At 38.9% G+C, this 22308-nt stretch overlaps 2 protein-coding genes across 3 annotated transcripts; one reads left to right on the forward strand and one right to left on the reverse strand.

Moving 5' to 3' along the window:
• Nucleotides 1-1659: 1659 nt before the first annotated feature.
• On the reverse strand, nt 1660-4653 carry LOC102224892 (zymogen granule membrane protein 16). Its single transcript, XM_023345298.1, is given in 3 exon segments — nt 1660-3144; nt 3239-3362; nt 4563-4653. Coding segments are annotated over 3 exon segments (537 nt in total). The 3' UTR covers nt 1660-2822.
• Nucleotides 4654-8534: 3881 nt separating this feature from the next.
• On the forward strand, nt 8535-11603 carry LOC111610428. Of its 2 annotated transcripts, none has more exons than XM_023344635.1 (2): nt 8535-10002; nt 10763-11603. In XM_023344635.1, exons 1-2 carry the CDS (start codon nt 8839-8841, stop codon nt 11381-11383), a joined length of 1785 nt encoding a protein of 594 aa, XP_023200403.1. In that variant the 5' UTR covers nt 8535-8838; the 3' UTR covers nt 11384-11603. The 2 variants fall into 2 exon arrangements, with proteins under 2 accessions (XP_023200403.1, XP_023200404.1); XM_023344636.1 differs by having other exon boundaries at nt 8535-9867.
• The last annotated feature ends 10705 nt before the right edge of the window (nt 11604-22308 follow it).

The following is a 22308-nucleotide window of genomic DNA, read 5'->3' on the forward strand; positions in this document are numbered from 1 at the left end:
TAGATAATCGATGCTGTTTTTGTATGTTTTTAGATAAGAGCGCACACTGACTGACCCAGGTACGGTGGGTTTTGATTCAAAACAAGAATCTTTATATGTCTCCTTTGGGAGACATTTTTTTCTGGAAAGGGAAATTCAGCTTAGTGAGAATCCCACCAAGTTGAAGTGAACTCAAAGAGAAGCAGGTCAGGCTGTTGTTCCTCTAAGGAGCGACTGGCAGTACAGGTATTACAGGTGAGAGTCAGGAAACCAAAACCAAGTCGTACAACAAATGTGTTTTTTATGAGGTCCTTTATCGCTGTCTGCAGCCGTGCGTGGCTGTCACAAAGGGCGACTGACGCTGAGATAAAAAGATAATCTGTCTGACAGAATGAGGAAGTATCACTTTTCTACTGTTGCATTTAAGCACTGATTCCCACTCCTGCTGCTCCTTCTCAGCATTCATTTTTTTCCACCTCAGCCTGTCTTGTGGTTTTCCCCCTACAGTCTTGCTGAAGCCTGAGGAACAGTTCATCTTATTCCCCCACACTGTAAGTTCTGCATAAAAAAATAAGATGGTAGAATATGTAAGAGGCAATAAATAACTTAAAAGCCTTATACAGTTTGATTTTGCACCTCAGGAATTTAACTCTGACATTGGCAATCGTGAACGTTTTCTCTTTTTACTATCAGAAAAAACAAACTGCTGTATGTTCAACTAAAAGCTCTAAATTAGATGATCTTTGTGATTTTATTCTCTTACATTGCTTTGATTATCTACTTCTTTCTAAAAAAAATTGCACCTATTATTTGTAAAGTGCCTTGAGATTAAAAAGACAAAAATAAATTGAGAAAAGGTGCATCAATCTCCCCTGAACACAGGATAAATCTGTTGAAAAAATAAATATAAATTAAAACAGACAATATTTTGACCATATACAGTTACAACAGTGTATTAGGGCCATGGTAGATAGGAAGAAAAAAATAAAATAAAATACATTTCCACCAAAAGAAAAAAAATGACGTTTTCTAGAAGAAGAAAAAATTCTGTGCCACAAAATGAGAAAATTTGCTATAAAAACACTCAGAAATCTTTAGATTAATTTCAGTAATTTTCTAGAAAAAACATGGAAATTTATGTTTTTTTTCTCTAGAACATTTCTTAACTTAATCACAAAATTCCAGATTTTTTCTCAGCAAATGTTCAACTTTTGAAACTCACAAATTATGTTTCTAGAAAATGTCTAAGATTAATATTTCAAGTTTTTGAAGCAGATTTTGAAGTTTTTTACTCCTCCTGTTTCTATTTACAGTGACGCCGTATGCTGTCATATATGGTAGATAAACAAGTCGGTGAAAACTATTTCAAATTATTCAACTAAAACTGATTTTTTAAAATGTTGATCTCATCATGACAAGCAAAACCGGAGAAAAAAAATATTGCTTTAAAAGTCTAAGAGATCTTTGGAGCCCCCTGCTGGCGTGTTCTGGGACAATTCTTCAGGATGTAAACAAAACTCAAGATGCCACCAGATAAGTATATTCAGACTTCATGTTCAGACTTCTACATAATATATTACACATTATCTTGTTGAAATTAAAAAAAAAAATAGAAATGTTTTGGCAGACTTAAATGAAAGTATAAAAATATCACATGCATCGTTTTTTTTAGACGTTTTATTCACACACTTTCAAAAAATAATAACCTGATTTGTATCTTGGCTATTTTTTTAAATCAAAAGTACACAAAACCAGCAATAATCGTTAAATAAGAACTAATTTATTAAATTTGAGAGTACAAAAAACTGCATAATTAGTGTTGGAAGAGAAAAAATCTATCAAATTCACAGTCAGATTTTTGTTTAAAAAGAAAGAAAACTATGTGTCTCGTTTTAACAACATGTAGAGTTTTAAATGTGTTGGCCTCTTATATCTCCAGGATCTTTTGAATCTTCGCTCTGTGTCCAGAACTTTAAGATCCAATAATCAGTTGCTGCTGAAAGTTCTTCGGACCCGACTTAAGAGCAAAGCAGATCGGACGTTCTCCGTTGCTGCTTCTTTTCTAATCTCACCAGATTAGATCTGCTCACAGTCTGGATTATTTTAAATTGATTCTTAAAACTTATTTTCATTCGTTGGCCTTTAATTGAGGCTTGGTACTGTAACTTTTCCGTTGTGATGTTTTATATTTATTTTATTTACTTTTTATTATTACCCTTATTTTTTGTATTATTATTTCTTCTTTTTCTCTTTTCATCAACTTATTCTATTGTTTTATTGTTTTTGTGCAGCACTTTAAACCTGGTTTTAAAATGCTTTATAAATAAATTTGACATTGACATATTATTCAGCGGCTCCCTTGTTCCTAACAAAATGTGGATAAAAACAATGTTTGTTAATGCCAAATAAATCAAATCATTTATTTTAGAAATAAATGTTCAATTTTTTATTTTATTTGTTTAATTTTTTCTCCTGGCACTTTTACAAAAACACATATTTTAAAAAGATTGCATGTTATGAGTATAATTTTTGTTAGATCTGTTTTTCCTGCCATTAGGTTTGGATATTTGCTTTTTAAAAACCATTTTTCACAAATATAAACATCCTGCAGAAGTAAATGTTTGCATCCATTTTTTTTTGCAGCATGTAAGTTTTTATTTTATTTTAAAACCTACTAAATAAAAATAAAATGATGATTCTTTAAAAATGTCTACACATTTCCTTCAATAGATACTTATCAAAAACAAGTAATCAATAAAAGTGTAAAAGTTGCATGTTTTTCTTTGTTCTGAATTCTAAAATTGAAATGAAAATGAAGTGATGATTGGTTCGTTGTACTTTTTTCACAAAGAAAATAAAATTTTGTAGCTGTAGACAATCGCCCAGTGGGATCCCAAGGAGGTGAGGCCTCCGCTCACATGGCCGCTGATGAAGATCAGCTCGGCCTCGGGGCGATCCGGGTACATGTTGAAGGAAGTACCGGACGGCTGACCCACATACAGGGAGCGGCTCCGGTTGGTTGTGAAGACGATAGACTGCAGATAGGAGGAATGCTTCCCAGAAATCTGGATGACGGCTTCTCCGTCGTACAGCTGAAGTTCCTGGGCGTCTCCGTATGTGTAGCCAACACCAGAGGACGAGAGGTATCTGTACTGGAACTGGATGCTGGAGAAAAAGAGAAATAATGTGAATAACTGGTGGCAAAACTTTTTTGTTGTAACAAGAAATAGTATATCCAAAACGCGTCTTGCTAACTTACCCTCGGATGTAGCTATTCTAGTTTTCCCAAACTCTCAAGGCGGTGATCCTTCCCTGACCGGTGATCGCATAGGAGTTCCCACCTCCCGACCCAATGGGTGGAGAGAACGAGTAATGTGGCCTGACTGGAATGGGAAAAAACAAAAATGTTACTAGTCAGATGCAAAATGTCTTTTAAAAATATAAAACATGCACTCCAAAGTCGAAAATGTTATCTAATCATCTCTGAGATTGATGTTTTCTCATGAGCAACTTGCAGCAGAGGCAGCAACAAAAAACATTCTGTACAAGACAAATAAAAGATTTACTATTTTACCCCTAGACTTTTCACATTGTAAATACAAACTAACAAAGAATAATAAAGTTTTTTTTACCTGACTGGTTGTCTTGCTCCTAAAATCTGAAGTGTACTTTACGTTGTCAAAAAGCAGAGTTATGTTGTGTGTGTTGTTTTCGATTACGCCTAATGTTTTCCTTGGCTGCTTTGCAAACCTTAAAAAAGTGCTTAAGCATCAGGGAGGAGCCTGCTGTCAGGTGGTGGATTGACAGATTACTGTCAAAACCAGGATGCCAGTAATCTGGAAGATATGCAGCTCAGAAATTACAAACATCATCATTATGCAATTATGTTTGCTATTATTATAAACTCTGCAAGTATAATGAATATAAAGAGTGTAAAGTTATGAATGAAAACAAAAAGGTTTGGTTGGTACATTGTGGGACATTGTTGCTGGTACGGGTCTAGGTTTTGGGCATCTGGGGTCTGTGGCCCTCATCTGGGGAGGGACATTAGTGACTCTGTGAATGACTTCTGGCGGCAGCATGTGGTGAGTTTGGGGCTCCTTACAGCTTGAGATGGGTTACTGGCATGGTGGCCGTATTGTTCCTGGGGTAGTCTTGGGATTCTGGGGGCGTATTTTCCCCGGATCCAGGCTGAACCCTGAGACTTGGGTTCTGATCAGTATGTAGTCTGGATTTGGGGCCGGTTCATGCACTGCATGTTTGCACTGTGAATTTTCAACATGGTTTTGGGCTCTTTATGCCACGTCTTGTCCTCAGTTGTGAGGTGGATCGCAGTGGGGTGGTGGTGGTCCTGTGTCTGGATGATCCAGCAGTCTCTGTGTGAGCCTGTCTCTGTGTGGGTCTGTCAGGGTTGGGGTCGCTGAGCTCTCATTATGTTGGACTTCACAACAACCATCGTCTTGTACCAGGTTAGGATTGGCTTTTTTATTTATCACTTGGCAGCTGGGATGTTTATGGACCTGTGAGGGGCTGCTTCCTTTTTCACAGTTGGTGCGTTGGCTTTTCTGTAGCATCCTTCCTACTGGTGGTGTAGTCGGCAAGTTGAGAGGCTTGTGTTTTTGGCTTATTTGTGTATGAAGTGGTGAACGTGCTTGTGTTGGCTGGTGTTTGCATTTTGATTGGCCCCTTTTTTTGGGTCTGGTATCGTTTGCTGTCTGTCTGTCTTGGTGTTGGTATGGGCTGTGATTTATTGCTTTGCTAGCCTATCTGTGGCCACAGCCTGGTGCTGGGCTGGGATTCAGGGCTGTGGGTGGTATTCTTGTTCTGGATATTGCGCTGAGCTGGCTGGTCGGTCCATTGCTTGGGTTGGGGTTCTATAAGTTAACGCAGTGCCCTGTATGTCTGCTGGATCTTCTTCACTGGGACTAGGTGGATCCTTTGGTTTGTAAACATTATATTTATATAAACTAAATGGAAGAGACAAGAAAACAATTAAATATGTACTTGCTATATTTTACCAACTTCATAGAAAAAATAAAAAAGAAAGGAGAAGATAAAAAGAAAAATTTAAATCCTTTTTTTAAAAAAAATCGCACTTCATAATTCAAGTTCAAAATTGCCTAGATAATATAATTAGCAGTCGTTACAAACAACCAACAGTGAGTAGCAACAAGGTGGGGAAGAAAAAACAAAACCCGGAAGCACACATGACAATCAACTTAAAGGGAAGGTGATTGGGTCATGGCGGACACTTGAGTTACATGTGGGAAGTTTGAACCGGCAACCCATCAGTTACAGGAACCACAGTGGCTACAACCAGTATAGCTGTAGTACCACCATCTACTGGGTTCAAATAAAAGGCACAACATACACTAAAGGAAAACTCAAAACTTTTAATGTTAAATGAAATGTTACACGTTTATTTCTTTCTAAAATACATATAAACATAAAAATAGTTTCAACATTAAAATACAGTAATCTAAATGCTGCAGCAGAACAGATTAAAATATTACAGCTAAAACAAGAGAAAAAAGCAAAATATTAAAAATAATTACATGTACTTTGTGCAATCAATGCATGAAAATTAGTTTGCGGTGAATTTTGCAATTCTTTAAAGAACAAATGATTTTTTTTTATTTGAATAGATTTTAATTAGGTAGAGTAAAACTGGTTAACATAATTTGAAAGAAATGAAATCAGATTCAATCTCATTTTACATTAAACACAAAATTAACACAAATACCGTTTTGTAGAATTTTTTTTAAAACACTCAACCATTATATACATTCTATTGTTGATTTAAAAAACTACAAAAATAAACCCCACTCACTCTCTATGGTACAGAATAATACAAATCAATCCCTCAAGTCCAATCATGTGAGAATGTTCTGGAAGGGAGTCCATGTCCGGTCAAACTCTGTTAATGCATGAAATAGTCAGTGGGCCCCCAAGCCTCTTCATCTATCAGCATCAGTACTGGCACTCCTCAGGGCTGTGTGCTGAGCCCTCTGCTCTTCACGTTGTACACACACAACATACAGTTTGACATAAACAGTTTGTTAATACAATAACATACAGTTTATCATTATTGTTTTTTTATACAGAATATACCAGAAAAATAAAACATCAATGAAGAAAAATGTGTCATGGTTGAACATCTCTAAGTAACCAAATGTGAAGATCAAAATGATCACATTTAACAAATACAATATAGAACATTTATGGAACATACTTCTACAGCTTTTCAACTGTGTGACGCGTCATGTGCTTAGTTAAACAATGTTTCTGACTAAAACTTTTTAAACAGGTCACACATGAAAACGGCTTTTCACCAGTGTGAATCCTCATGTGCTGAATTAAACTTTGTTTTTGACAAAAACTTTTTCCACAATTTCCACATGAAAACGGCTTTTCACCAGTGTGAATCCTCATGTGCTGAGTTAAATCCTGTTTTCGAATAAAACTTTTTCCACAGGTCACACATGAAAATGGCTTTTCACCAGTGTGAATCATCATGTGCTGAGTTAAATGCTGTTTTCGAATAAAACTTTTTCCACAGGTCACACATGAAAACGGCTTTTCATCAGTGTGAATCATCATGTGACGAGTTAAATCCTGTTTTTGACGAAAACCCTTTCCACAGGTCACGCATGAAAACGGCTTTTCAACTGTGTGAATCATCATGTGCTGAGTTAAATCCTGTTTTCGAATAAAACTTTTTCCACAGGTCACACATGAAAATGGCTTTTCACCAGTGTGAATCATCATGTGCTGAGTTAAATGCTGTTTTCGAATAAAACTTTTTCCACAGGTCACACATGAAAACGGCTTTTCATCAGTGTGAATCATCATGTGACGAGTTAATTCCTGTTTTTGACGAAAACCCTTTCCACAGGTCACGCATGAAAACGGCTTTTCACCAGTGTGAATCCTCATGTGCTGAATTAAACTTTGTTTTTGACAAAAACTTTTTCCACAATTTCCACATGAAAACGGCTTTTCACCAGTGTGAATCATCATGTGCTGAGTTAACTCCTGTTTTCGAATAAAACTTTTTCCACAGTTCACACATGAAAACGGCTTTTCACCAGTGTGAATCATCATGTGCTGAGTTAATTGCGGTTTTTGACTAAAACTTTTTCCACAGTTCACACATGAAAAAGACTTTTCACCAGTGTGAATCATCATGTGCCGAGTTAAAGCCGGTTTATAACCAAAACTTTTTCCACAGGTCACACATGAAAACGGCTTTTCACCAGTGTGAATCATCATGTGACGAGTTAAATCCTGTTTTCGAATAAAACTTTTTCCACAGGTCACACATGAAAACGGCTTTTCACCAGTGTGAATCATCATGTGCTGAGTTAAATGCGGTTTTTGACTAAAACTTTTTCCACAGTTCACACATGAAAAAGACTTTTCACCAGTGTGAATCATCATGTGCTGAGTTAAAGCCAGTTTATAACCAAAACCTTTTCCACAGGTCACACATGAAAACGGCTTTTCACCAGTGTGAATCCTCATGTGCTGAGTTAAATGCTGTTTTCGATTAAAACTTTTCCTACAGTTCACACATGTAAACGGCTTTTCACCCGTATGAGTCCTCATATGAGCATCAAAATCAGATTTGAAAGTCAAACGCTTTTTACAGATGACACATGAGAAAGGTTTTCTTCTTTCCTGATTTTGGTTCTCAGCTTCAGCAGCTTCCTGGAAGATGACTTGGTTCCTGTTTGGTTCTGATTCAGTGTGGTCTGTTTGCTCATCAACAGGAACCACCATGCAGGTATCAGTCTCCTGTTTTAATTCAATCTGTTCTTCACCCTGACTGCAGTAAACTTCTTTCTCTTCCACTTTTATCTGCTGGTGTTTTAGATCCTCCTGCTCTTCTTTTATCTGATGATCTTCAGGCTCTTCCTGTTCTTGTTTCACCTGCAGAGGTTCCAACTCCTCCTGGTCCAGAGTGGATCTCCTCTCCTGGTAATAAATGTTACACTGCAGGCAATCTGGACAAGAAAACAGATTTAAAAAGCAATCGTTATTTTATTGAAGTAAATGGGAGAAATCGTTCATTGTTTACGACAGAAATGAAAAAAATGAAAAAACCCACACCGAAAAATTTAAGAGCGTAGACAGAGAGACAGATCAGGCGACAAATCCAGCTGACAATTGGAGAATTCTCAAACAAACGGATATTAAATATTTTTTATTTATTATAAAATTAATAATAGTTGCCAATGTTGTTAATATTTACAAGTAAATTTTATTATTTCAAGATATTACTTCATTTGGAACTATCATTACTTTTATTTGTATTAAAATTTGATTTTAGTTCACTTTATATTTTTGGGGTTTATTTACAGAGTTTATTTGTAGGTTAATAATTGTTTAGTTTTTGTTGCTTTGTGTTTGTTATTTACTTTTGTAAGTTAGACATTAAGAACTGTGGGTCCATTTTCTGTAAGTATAGGGACTGGTATAGGACCAGCATGCACTGGGTTGGGCCTGTGGGTTTTGACCAGAGCAGGAGAGGAAACAATGAAAAGTAGTGATGGTGAGATGCAGCTTCATGAAGCCCTGAGGAACTCCATCCAATCATTCGACTCATGAGCCGATGCATCGCTTCTCGGCCTTTTGGCTCAGACAGCGGTCCCCTCCTTTGGGTGGTGATAGCGGTAGTCTTTGTGACTTGGCTGTTACCACTGATTTAGAGGTTCAGTAAATTTTGTCCCCGGTTAAGATATTGACCACTAAGTAGTGGAAAATATCTTTTACCTTTTATTTGTATTTATTGGTGTTTCTTAACTATTTATTGGTTTTAGTAAAGGTTTTAAACCTTTAACTGGTGGTGCCTCCACCATGGCGGCTAGCCATGCCGGCATGCGGAGGCACCACAGTGTTCGATTTTTATTTAGAGAAAAAGAAGACGAAAATAGAGTAACAAGATTGGACTTTTCCAGGAAGCTTATTCAACAGGTGCTGAAGTTTCGGCCAGATGACCTGAATTGTATCCTTACCCTGCCTTTCAATAAGGGATATGATGTAAGTTTTTGCTCTGCCGCACTTCTCAAGGAGTTTTGGACACGGTTTGAAAATGCTAAGACCCAGTTTTCAGTATTTGACGTCGAGAAACTGACTGACAACTCCCTGAAAATGGTGATTGTCAGGATGTTCAATGAGACTGTCAGTGCTGAAGACATCTGTATGTGGCTGGGTAGATACTGCACTGTGAGAGGCCAGGCTATGAAGGTGCGGGATGTGGACGGCATCTGGAACTGTGCTTGGCGGGTTCCCATTAAACAATGGGAAGACCCCCAAGGCTTCCAGGGCCTGAAGCATCTCCCCTCAATGATAGTCCTGGGGGAGAACAGAGGCTACATTCACTATCAAGGCCAACCCAAACTGTGCCGGAAGTGCGGCGAGCATGGTCATCTGGCCGAAACTTGTGAGAAAGTTTTCTGTGGTAAATGTCGAGAAGTGGGACACACTTTTGATGAATGTACGAACGGGCGGAAATGTAATTTGTGTGGTGGACAGGATCATTTGTTCAGAGACTGTCCAAAGTCGTTCGCAAATAAATTGAAAAAAGGAAAAGAGACGCCAATGGAAACGGCTAATGAGCAAGTGGACGCAGCTGGGTCGGAAATTTCAAATCTCCCGCCAGGTCCTCTGATTGGAGGAGAGGAGGAGAGGGCGGGAAGCGGGGAGGGGAAGGAAGCCCCCCCCCAGACCGAAACATCCAGTGAGGGCGGGGAGATGCTAACCGAAGGCGGAGCTAGCTCGGACTCTGAGGAAGAACAGACTGACAGCAGCGATGATGCCCCCCTCCCCGACGCCCAGCTGGCCAAGAGGCCGGCATCTGAGTCACCTCCCGACCTTACCCCCAAGGTAGGGAAGAGAGGAAGGCTGGAGGAACTCTTCGGTTCTTTCGGAGAGGAATCCAGAGCCTTCCTCGCTGGCTCATCCAATGAGGTCTCGTTCCTAGACTTTGCTCACCAATCAACCCCGGAGGACCCAAACAAGGTAACGGCTTTAGAAAGACGGCCGACACCGAGAGTCCGAAGGGGGAATGGAGCTCCAACCCGACCTGCACCACCATGTGGGAAGGAAGAGCTCCGTTCACAGGACAGTCTCTGAACCCGCCTTGTTTTAATGACCGCCCGTTTTTTAACATGGGTTTAAATTAGTATTTTCTTGTTTTTAATTCTTTAAAATGTCGTACTTGATTTTAGCCATCATACTCATGACTCTCACCTTCTCAACCATCAATGTTAGAAGTGTGAAGTCGCAAGTTAGAGTCCAGAGTGTTTTATCCTTTTTAAGCTCCGGACAGTCAGATGTGTTTTTACTACAAGAATGTTCACTCCCGTTTTTAAAGAACTACACCCGGTGGCAGGACTTGTGGCCACGGCCGTCTATATGGAGCGGCTCCAATGAAAATAAAAATGACGGCGTGGCCATTTTAATAAACAACCCGCACATCTTGGTGAAGGGGAGCACCGTGGTGAGAGAGGGAGGAGCACTTTTAGCAAATCTGACTTTTAACGGACAGGATTTTAACCTCTTAAATATTTATGGCTTTAATGACAAACACGATAGGTATGACTTTTTAGACAGAAAGAGAAACAGAAAATTAAAAAATGATAAAAAGAGATTTTAGAACCCCAGTAGCTTTTAACCTTTCTCTTGCATATGCTTTTATTCGGAAATTTTTAGAACATTTTGGACTGGAAGGAGAGGAGAACAAGATTTTAACCATCGTTTTATCATTTCTGTTGTGCAGGACCGGGAACCAGTGACTCCAGTGCGCGGCCTCCTGTATGGAGACGCCTCCACCGTTTGGCGCAACGTGAGCCGTCCCGTCCTTCCAAACAGACTCCAGGACCTGTCATGGATGGTGGCTCGTGGGATCCTGCCGGTCAGAGCCGTTATGCACTCCCGAGGCATGTCTGCAACGTCCATCTGCCCCCGACCCGGTTGTGGCGCGCCGGAGTCGGTGAGGCCCCTGCTGTGGGAGTGCAGCGCTGCTGTGGACCTGTGGGCGAAGGCCGGCTCCTTGCAATTCCCACACTTGCCAGCAAGGGAGGTCCTTCATGTACAGCTAGTGCTGTATGGGGTGAGCCAGCTGAAAATGACTAAAAAAGACTTCGCTGAGAGGTGGCTCACCCCAGCCACCATCAAAGACGCCATTTGGACCTCCAGAAACTTGCTGGTGAGCAGGCGCAGGCAGATGCCCCCCGTGGCTGTGATCCGGATGGCAGCAGCAAAAAGAGGAACACCAAGGGCTGCAGGTGGCGCGCCAAGGACACAGCCACAAAGAAGAATCGCCTGCGCCTCCGTGGACGAAGGAGCCGGCGCTCCACGAACAGAGGTCCAAGCAGCGGCGGCCTGGCTCTCCGGGTGAGGCAGGAGGGAAGGAGCTTCAGGGCGGGATCCCCTCTGAACACCAGCGCTGTTTGGAAGGACGGGGCGGCTCCGGACTTGGGAGGGAGTCACCCCGGTCCTGCTCAACTTTTAACACACAGAGATTTTGTGTTTTATACTCTTGTTCTTAGCTTCTTTTAGTTTGAACTGATGATTTTGTAAGTTTTTAAAAGTTTCTGAATAACTGCAACAATGTAATGTTTTTTAAATGTTTATAGTAACAATAAAATTTTTTCGAAAGAAAAAAAAAAAATGAGCCGATGCACCGCGGTGCTTCATTTGCTCTACTGTGACATCAACTGGACAATATATGTAAAATAGGCAACGTGAAAACAACATGAAGCTTTACAATGAATAAACAAGTTTAAAATGTTTGTGATTCTGATACATAAATTCTGATTAATCTGGTTGTATGAAACAATGGCTGGATCTAAAAGAAAACTAGAAACAAATAGAAAAGAGGGTTGTGATTGGCTTGTTACTCGCTATGTCACCAGGGACAACGATTTATTACTAAAAAATAAAAACTTTAACTGCTCAGGTTTAGGTGAGTTCTCTGTCTTACCCGCTTCATTACTCAACACATCACTAATGTAAAGTTTGATCTTTGTTATTTGCTTGTCAAACTGAAAAAATAAACTATAAAAGCAATTTTCAAGTTTTTTGGACATTGAACTTCTTTTACCTTCGTACGAAGCATCACCTCAGTGCAGCAGTGGCTTGTTGACTGAACTTTTATAGGATGTTTGGTTTGACAAACAATCGCCACTACAATTTATTTATTACAAATTATTACATTTTACAGCTACTAACACACTATTATTGTTTCATGCTGTTTGCTTTACTAACCTTGCGCTGCATTGTTCACATTTCTCCTGTTTTCAAAAGTAAGTTTGATTAGTTAAAGGAGGAAAAGCCATAAAAAGGTCATTTTATTTCTACATCAATAAGCCATTTTCACAGCGTAATTGTGATTCCTGCGTTCATTTACCGGTTAACAAAACATTTATACGGGAAAAGAACATTTACTAAAATGATCCTCATACAGAAAGGTGCAGACATTTAGACCTTAACCTGCATCCAAACGCTGGTGGTTCCTACCTATTCGGTGTAAGATTATCTGGGGCCTCCGGGAGAAATCCAGCAGTCTGCGATGATCATCCATCTCTTCCTCCGACTTGACGATGATTTCTTTAAACTCTGTGAATGTTTCTTCAGCAGCAGTTAACGGCTCGTTGATAAACTCGTTTAGAGAAACAGTCGAACATTCAACCAAACAGACCATGCGCCATTTTCTTTGTCTTCTTCTTCTTCTTTGGGATTTTATGACTGTCGTTCATTCATGTCATTGCATTACCGCCACCTTGTGGATCTTACGATCATCACATCTAAAGATTTCTCATACAGTGCCAGTTCTCTTTGAAAGACGTAAAATCTTTTCTTCCACTTTATCTAAATAAAACAAATACAATATTAGTATTCCAGTTTTCCACAAATCCAAAGTTAATATTGTCTTCTGATTCGTATCTCCTACATCCCGCAACATGTTTCACAGTTTCTTCACTCCACCAGATCAGAACCTTTCCTATAGTTTCCGTATATCCACAATGATCGCTGCTGCTTTGTTCGGAGTTACCGCTGGTTCCGCCCATCCTGTGGCTTATTGAGAGCCGATCAGCACCGGCTTGTTCATTTAACCCTCCTGTTATGTTCGTTTCTAGCAGTGTTGTATAGTAACAAAGTACAAATACTTCACTACTTTACTTTAGTATATTTTGGAGTACTTCATACTTTCCTCGAGTATGAAAAATTTTGATGACTTTCACTTTTACTTCACTACATTTCCGAACTTAATTGCGTACTTTTACTCCGATACATTTTCAATGTGTGGTTTAGTTACTCGTTACAAAAAAGCGAGAGAGAGAAACAAAGTGTTTTGACCCCACCTACTGATTAGCAAGTAGCAAGCAGGCTACCGAACAAAGTCCGTAGCCTGCTTGCCTGGGCTTGTTCATCACCTCCAATAGGAAACACCTGTTTCGCTTCTCCCAGTGTTGGGGAAATTAGAAATCAGAACACCTTCCACCGGGCGGAAGGGGGGGCCCAACAGAGAAGCGTGCTGCCCGCACTGACGCGGCTCAGGGATTACGTGACACGCAGCGTCGTGCCCTATAATGCACTGTAAGCTATGTAATGTGTTTGAGGCAGTTGACCAAAATCCCGGACAATTTTTAAATTCCCCCCGGACATCTTTTTAGGTCTGAAAAGTAGGACATGTCCGGGAAAAAGAGGACGTCTGGTCACCCTAGTTCAATGGGGGACAGAAGCCATAGCGATAGCAATTTAGACTGAATTTAACGAATATAGGAAAGGCATGCAAGTTCAAAACCACAAACCATTAACATGTGCTACTCTTTAAAACTGGAACAATTTATTAGCAGGTTTCATTTTGCCTGCACTTGGTTGGGTACATTATTTTAAGTTTATTTGACAAGTTTACCAAAATATAAGAAATGTCATTCAAACTTGCCTTGTTTTACTTTTTACTTGTACTTTTCATTACATTACTTGAGTACATCCATTTTTACAGTAATTCCCATACTTAAGTACAAGAAGTTTCAGATACTTTAAGACTTTTACTCAAGTAACATTTCAGTCAGTGACTTCGACTTTTACCAAAGTCGTATTTTGGAGAGGTACTTGTACTTTTACTTGACTCTGAGATTTCAGTACTTTATACAACACTGGTTTCTAGGGTACAGCAAAAATGTTCGTGGGTCAATTTAAACCGGGCAGTGTTTAATCATGCTATAGTGTCAGAAACCCAAAAAAAATCCTCCAAAACATATTTATATCTGATTATTAACTCCAATACTAATAATTTCAATCAATATTTGTGCAATGGTGTTTTCTTTATTTCTCAGCAATTAAGGATCAATAACACCAACCCACTCATTTACTCATTTGGACATAAAAAATGGAATTTACATTTTTTTTTATGTCCACTAAAAAAACCTAGACACAAAAAACTATAATTTCCTTGAAATTGATCTTTGGTGAAACATTTTATATTACACTTTTTTTTTAATGGGTGGTCTTTATAATTGAATTTGAGACACACATACTGTTCTTAGTCAAATTGTCCCGCTGATTAGAATCAAGAGAAATGAGTCATGCAGAGAATATTTATGTTTTCCTCCACTTCTGCTGAGTGTCACTCAGTGTGGGTGGAGTTTATCCACGGGAACAGAAAAGATTCCCATCAAAAGTTGTGTGAATGTAGTGGTTATAAAACTGTTTTAGACAACCAAAAGGGAAAACAAGATCTAGTGATCTGCGATCGATTATTTTGGTCTTTCAAGTTCAGTGCTACAGACAGATACAGTAAAAGGTAGCCTAAGTTTAATGAAGTTTAAAAACAATGTATTTTTCTTTAATGTTACTTTTCCGGCTATGTTTGGTTATAATTCTTGAAAAGTTCAACCTTTTAGATTTTAAGTTATGAGGGTTTAATCATTCGGGTTTCGATTGGTTTTGTCTGATCGGATGTAGGGGAACGCGACGCTTCTGCTCCTCCATTACGTCACTGGAGACGAAAGCAGTGACATCGTGTCCGTGTTTTCATTATTCCCCTACTGATAGAGTTCTTACTCATAAGGGGCGTAACATGAACACCTGCTTTCTCGCAGTTTCCTAGTGAAGTAAAGAGAGTAGTGAGAAAGTGGGCTTGTGTGAGTGGGGGTGTGCAGGTATGTGTGTGGTGGGGTGTGTGTGTGTGTGTGTGTGTGTGTGTGTGTGTGTGTGTGTGTGTGTGTGTGTGTGTGTGTGTGTGTGTGTGTGTGTGTGTGTGTGTGTGTGTGTGTGTGTGTGGTGAAATATGGTTCATAGCTGCAAGGAAACATATAGAATTGGACATTTTTTAAAATCGTATTTTGCACTTTAACCTGACTGCCGGGTCAAATTGACCTGAACAGTACCTATGTAAAAGTAGACATAGGGGTTGGTACAAATGTGTAAAATGAATAGATTTTCAATTTATATGTAGAGTGCACCTATTAACACAAAAAGAAAAAGTTTCATGCAAAAAAAATACTTGCAACTATTAAAAAAAATAATTAAACTTTAAAACGGGTCAATTTGACCTGGAACTTAACAGGAGGGTTAAATGTGCGGTGCTGGTGGTCGAGTGTGAAGGACTTTTAACGGGTTTTTCTACTTGAATTTTCTACTGGTATTTTAATAATAGTTTGTATGTATTTCTTTGTTAGCTCTCAGGATTGAAGGTGGTGCGTTTGGCCCAGATGGTGGCGCCCCCTGTTGCTGTGGCTGTCCCGTGATCAACATAAATCGATGGAGGGAAATCCAACGAGTGTTTGTGACGTCACGGTGTTTGGTGATTCTTTGCTCGGTTCTTTGATTCTTTGCCAGGTGGCGTTGTTGGCAACAAACTAAATAATTGTGTATTTTTACCATCGATTGCCTCACTAATATTTATTTAGCTAATGTTAGCTTATACACTCTTTCTTCTGCACTAGATGGGTTAAATGCTATTACTCTCTTTAATACTGAAATTATTCAATATATGACCTTATACTTTACCTTTGCAAGCATTTCTGTGAAATATTTAAAGTTTTAAGCAGGGATGTTGGTACTGATTTTAAATTATTCAGTTTAGCTGACAGGTTTGCACTGTTTAACTTTTTCCTGCTGCTTCTACTCATTTCATTTCAGCAAGTGTTCTGCAGTTGAACTCAAATGTTTCTACAATTTTCAGCATTAACATTCAGCACTAACATGACATTTTCACAGGAAAGGCAAATGTTCTACTTACTTTCTAAGACACTAATAATATATCTATGTGTGGAGGTTAAATTAGTTCCAGCATTAGAAACATGGTGATCTATAATAGAAAACAGCTGCAGCAGAACAGAGAAAAATACAACTAAGGCAAAAGACACAACAAGTTATTGAAGAAAATATTCAACCATATTTTCTACAATCAAGAAAAATCAATGCATGAAAACCAGGTTGTACCAGGTTAGGATTGGCTTTTTTACTTATCACTTGGCGGCTGGGATGTTTATGGACCTGTGAGGGGCTGCTTCCTTTTTCACGGTTGGTGCGTTGGCTTTTCTGTAGCATCCTTCCTACTGGTGGTGTAGTCGGCAAGTTGAGAGGCTTGTGTCTTTGGCTTATTTGTGTATGAAGTGGTGAAAGTGCTTGTGTTGGCTGGTGTTTGCATTTTGATTGGCCCCTTTTTTTGGGTCTGGTATCGTTTGCTGTCTGTCTGTCTGTCTTGGTGTTGGTATGGGCTGTGATTTATTGCTTTGCCAGCCTATTTGTGGCCACAGCCTGGTGCTGGGCTGGGATTCAGGGCTGTGGGTGGTATTCTTGTTCTGGATATTGCGCTGAGCTGGCTGGTCGGTCCATTTCTTGGGTTGGGGTTCTTTCAGTCAACCCGGTGCGCTGTATGTCTGCTGGATCTTCTTCATTGGGACTAGGTGAATCCTTTTGTTGGCAGGCTGGCTTTGTGACTTGGGATAGGGGTTTGGTTTGAATGATTCCTAAGCTGGTGGTCCTGGTTCTGGTTGGATCTCTGTGTATGAGAAATGCAACTGGGTGTATGGCGTCCATTTTTGTTTTGTTTATTTTGACATTATATACATGGGTTTGAATGTCTGGGTGTACACATGAGAATGGGAACATGTGATCTTGTCTCTGTGTGCCTGGTCTGTCTGTCAGGTTTGGTCTCTGGCTCCCTCCTCTCTGTGATCACCTTTTTATCAAGTTGGGTGAGAGGAGGGGGCCCCTATAAAACTTTTTTCTCACCTTTCTTTTCTCTCCCGATTTCTTCTCCGTCTCATTAGAATTTAATAAAATAAACCCAAAGCAGTTTCTAATAAAGTTTCATGTAATTATATCAGGGGGAAGCCATAATGGTCCACTTATGCAAGTCTTTAGGGCTTAACCTTGGTACTCGACAATGCTGAGTGTCACACTGTCAGACAGGAAAAGTTTAGTACAAAACACAACAAAAAGACAAAATGCAAGTGTTTAGTCAATGGTAAATGTATGTATAGCGATTTATCTAGTGCAGAGGATGCCAAAGTGCTTTACATGTTGATGATGGTAAGCTACATTGTAGCCCAGCTGCCCTAGGGCAGACTGACAGAAGCTGCTACACAATGGGCGCCATCGGACTTCTGACTAACAGCAGGCAAGGCAGGTTTGGTGCCTTGCTCAAGGACTCAACAACTGAAATGGATGTGGGAAGTTTGAACCGGCAACCCATCAGTTACAGGAACCACAGTGGCTACAACCAGTATAGCTGTAGTACCACCATCTACTGGGTTCAAGGATAAGGCACAACATACACTAAAGGAAAACTCAAAACTTTAAATGTTAAATGAAATGTTACACGTTTATTTCTTTCTAAAATATATATAAACATAAAAATAGTTTCAACATTAAAATACAGTAATCTAAATGCTGCAGCAGAACAGATTAAAATATTACAGCTAAAACAAGAGAAAAAAGCAAAATATTAAAAATAACTAGAAAATTCCTGAAGAAATTTAACCGGGGCCTGCCAAAGTGTGCCCGTCGGTTTGGACCCAGCGTTCTGATGCTAGAAATTAGCATCGATGCTAAAGAAAGCTGCAATCATATGAGGAGAATGACAAGAATGTTGACTAACATGTACTTGCACCATTCAGTATGATAAAGTAAGTGTATCAGCTAAAATTAGCAAAAATGCTAATGTTAGCATCATTGCTGTCACTAGCATGTGGGACATCACTAAGATGTTTTCTATAATGGTATTACTCCATTCAGTAGAAAAAACATGGCTAATAAGTCAAATAAATAGCTAATGGCTTATTTAAGCTAAAATGCTAATGCTAATGAACTGCCTTGCTGCGCAAGGCAGTTCCCTAACATGAGAGAAAAAGATAATGCAGAATAATATTATTGCACCGCCTGCGGCGGTGCACTAACCTCAGGGGCATGATGAGGCTTTTATTTTGAAATTTTTGTTAAGCTTAATCTCAAAGGTCCAAACTAATCCCATGTCTAATAGTCACTGGGTTAAATCAGTTATTTATTGCTCAAAAGAGCAATTACCTAATGTAAAATTTCTCAAGGCTTTTATTTTGAATTTTTTGTTAAGCTTCATTTCCAAGGTGCAAACTAATCCCATGTATAACAGTCATTGGGTTACATCAGTTATATAATGCTCAAAACACAAGTAGTTGATGTAAAAATATTAAAGGCTTTTATTTTGAAATTTTCAGTATGCTGCATTTTAAAGGGCCAAACTAAACCCATGTGTAATAGTCATTGGGTTAAATCAGTTATATAAAGCTCAAAAGAGCAATTATCTGATGTAAAAATTGTCAAGGCTTTTATTTTGAAATTTTTGTTAAGCTTCATTTCAAAGGGCCAAACTAATCCCATGTGTATCAGTGCTTTGGATAAAAAAGTCACATAAAGCCAAAAAGAGCAAATACCTGATGTAAAAATTGTCAAGGCTTTTATTTTGAAATTTTCATTAATCGAAATTTTAATTGCCACACTAAATCCATGAACATATCTTTCCCTACATGCTGTCAATAGCATGTGGGATATCATTAGAATGTTGTCTGTAATTGACTTACTCCACTCAGTATATTAAACATGGCTAATAAGTAAGAAAATAGCTAATAGCTTATTTAAGGTAAAAGGCTAATGCTAATGAACTGCCTTGCGCAGCAAGGCAGTTCCCTAACCTGAGAGAAAAATATAATGCATGCTAATATTATTGCACCGCCTATGGCGGTGCATTAACCTGACGGGGATATTGAGGCTTTTATTTTGAAAAAATACATAAGCTTCATATTAAATGATCACACTAATTAAAATGTCTAACAATGTTTGGGTTAAATCCGTTATTTACTGGCCAAAACAGCCAATAGTTCTAAATGGCAGCTCAGCCCTCTGTTTTAACTGAGTATTGATTAGAACTACAGTGATGCGTATTTGTAGTCCTAACCAGCAGCCAATCCCCTCCTGTGTTCCATTGCTATGGTTATCAATCCTCTGCTAACTGTCATGTGTGTGTGACACAGAAAGGTGGAGAAAAAATTCTATCTTTGTGAGACACCCCATTGGTTTATATGGAAAAAGCAGTCCGAACAACTCCTTGCCGTTCAGGAACCGAGAGACGTATTGGAAAACCGTTTGAAGCATATGAGAGGGCTATTTGTCGTCTCCCATAGTACCGCAATTCATATTTGTAGCTCACTCACAGTAATTGCAGTGATGAGACAAAAATGGTGCATGCAGAGCACAGAAATCTTTCAGAAATACATGGAAGTGAATCTGGGAGAGCGTCAGTTACCCTGGCGCATGATTTCGCTCTGAAGCACCTTGACAGAAAACCGTAAGCCCTAGAGAAATTTCGAAAACATTTTACCGGAGCAGGCATGCGTATCGATGTCATGACCGAGTTTGATACCAATTGGGCGATATTTGTGGGCGTGAGGGCGATTTGAAAATCATTTTGGGGTCAAAAATTCTCTTCATTTCTCACTCTAAAAAAGCGGCAGTTGGTGTCAGTTAGGCTCTGCGTTTCGGCAGTTGGAAATTTGGCTCGTTTGACGCTTTTTACGTCGCCATCGTAAGTCCGATTCCTTATAAAAATAATAGCTCCCTTCTCGGCATCGAGCCGCACATTTTGATACCACTTTTGTGGGGGTGCACGCAGCGGTACGAGCCGCATTAACGGTGATGGAAGAAAAACTAGAAAATTCCTGAAGAAATTTAACCGGGGCCTGCCAAAGTGTGCCCATCGGTTTGGACCCAGCGTTCTGATGCTAGAAATTAGCATCAATGGTAAAGAAAGCTGCAACGTAATCAATAGCATGTGGAGATTGACAAGAATGTTTACTAACATGGACTTGCACCATTCAGTATGATAAAGTAAGTGTATCAGCTAAAATTAACAAAAATGCTAATGTTAGCGTGATTGCTGTCAGTAGCATGTGGGACATCACTAGGATGTTTTCTATAATGGACTTACTCCATTCAGTATACTAAACATGGCTAAAAAGTAAAATAAATAGCTAATAGCTTATTAAAGCTAAAATGCTAATGCTAATGAACTGCCTTGCTAACCTCAGAGAAAAAGATAATGCAGAATAATATTATTGCACCGCCTGCGGCGGTGCACTAACCGCAGGGGCATGTTGAGGCTTTTATTTTGAAATTTTTGTTAAGCTTAATTTCAAAGGTCCAAACTAATCCCATGTCTAATAGTCATTGGGTTAACTCAGTTATATAATGCTCAAGAGCAATTACGTAATGTAAAATTTCTCAAGGCTTTTATTTTGAAATTTTTGTTAAGCTTCATTTCAAAGTGCCAAACTAATCCCATGTGTAACAATTGCTGGGTTAAATCAGTTATATAGTGCTCAAAAGAGCAATTATCTGATGTAAAAATTGTCAAGGCTTTTATTTTGAAATTTTTGTTAAGCTTAATTTTAAATTGCCACACTAATCCCATGTGTAACAGTGCTTTGGATAAAAAAGTCACATAAAGCCAAAAAGAGCAATTATCTGATGTAAAAATATTCAAGGCTTTTATTTTGAAATTTTCAGTATGCTTCATTTCAAAGAGCTAAACTAATATCATGTGTAACAATGGTTGGGTAAAATCAGTTATAAAAAGCCCAAAACACAAGTAGTTCTAAAGGCCAGCTCAGTCCTCCTCTGTAGTAACTGACAGTTCCTCCATGTTTGTAGTTCTGACATTCAGCTCAGACCTCTTTTGTAGGCACTCAGTGTCCGCCATGTTGTAGTTCTAACCTTCAGTCATTGTAGTTCTAAAGAGCAGTTCAGAGAGGCAGACTAAATTCTATGTCTATTTTGAGTCTAACTGACACTGTTTTGTGTCAGTTAGACTTTTGTTTTGAGTTAAATTTGGCTCATTTTTTGTTAATTATGTCGCCACAGTTACTCGAAATGCCAACAAAAGTAATAGCTCCCCTCACGGGATTGAGCCTCACGTTTTGATATATATATTGTGAGGGGGCATGCAGCGGTACGAGCCGCATTAACGGTAGTAGGAAGCGGCAGTTATTTTGAGGTGTAGAACAATAGGTGCCTGCCCATAGCAATGCATAGGGATTACATCCCTATGCATTGCTATGGGCAGGCCCCAATAAATAAAGATATAAATAAAGAGACATTCTATTGGGTGTAGAATAATAGGTGCCTGCCATGCAATGCATGGAGGCAGTACTGACTTCAGTACTGCTCTCCTTATGCATTGCTATGGGCAGGCCCCAATTACATGTACTTTGTGCAATCAATGCAGAAAAATTAGTTTGCGGTGAATTTTGCATTTCTTTAAAGTACAAATGATTTTTTTTTTTTTTGAATAGATTTTAATTAGGTAGAGTAAAACTGGTTAACATAATTTGAAAGAAATGAAATCAGATTCAATCTCATTTTACATTAAACACAAAATTAACACAAATACTGTTTTGTAGATTTTTTTTTAAAACACTCAACCATTATATACATTCTATTGTTGATTTAAAAAACTACAAAAATAAACCCCACTCACTCTCTATGGTACAGAATAATACAAATCAATTCCTCAAGTCCAATCATGTGAGAATGTTCTGGAAGGGAGTCCATGTCCGGTCAAACTCTGTTAATGCATGAAATAGTCAGTGGGCCCCCAAGCCTCTTCATCTATCAGCATCAGTACTGGCACTCCTCAGGGCTGTGTGCTGAGCCCTCTGCTCTTTGTGTTGTACACACACAACATACAGTTTGACATAAACAGTAAGTTAATACAACAACATACAGTTTATCATTATTGTTTTTTGATACAGAATATACCAGAAAAATAAAACATCA

The sequence above is a fragment of the Xiphophorus maculatus genome, chromosome 13, assembly GCF_002775205.1.
Source record: "Xiphophorus maculatus strain JP 163 A chromosome 13, X_maculatus-5.0-male, whole genome shotgun sequence".
NCBI lineage: Eukaryota > Metazoa > Chordata > Actinopteri > Cyprinodontiformes > Poeciliidae > Xiphophorus > Xiphophorus maculatus.

Bases quoted from the DNA above. Each gene is read 5' to 3' on its own strand.
- LOC111610428 (XM_023344635.1), top strand. From the start codon at position 8,839: ATGGCGGCTAGCCATGCCGGCATGCGGAGGCACCACAGTGTTCGATTT. The intron at 10,003-10,762 runs GTAACGGCTTTA...TCTGTTGTGCAG, and splicing joins CCCCGGAGGACCCAAACAAG to GACCGGGAACCAGTGACTCC.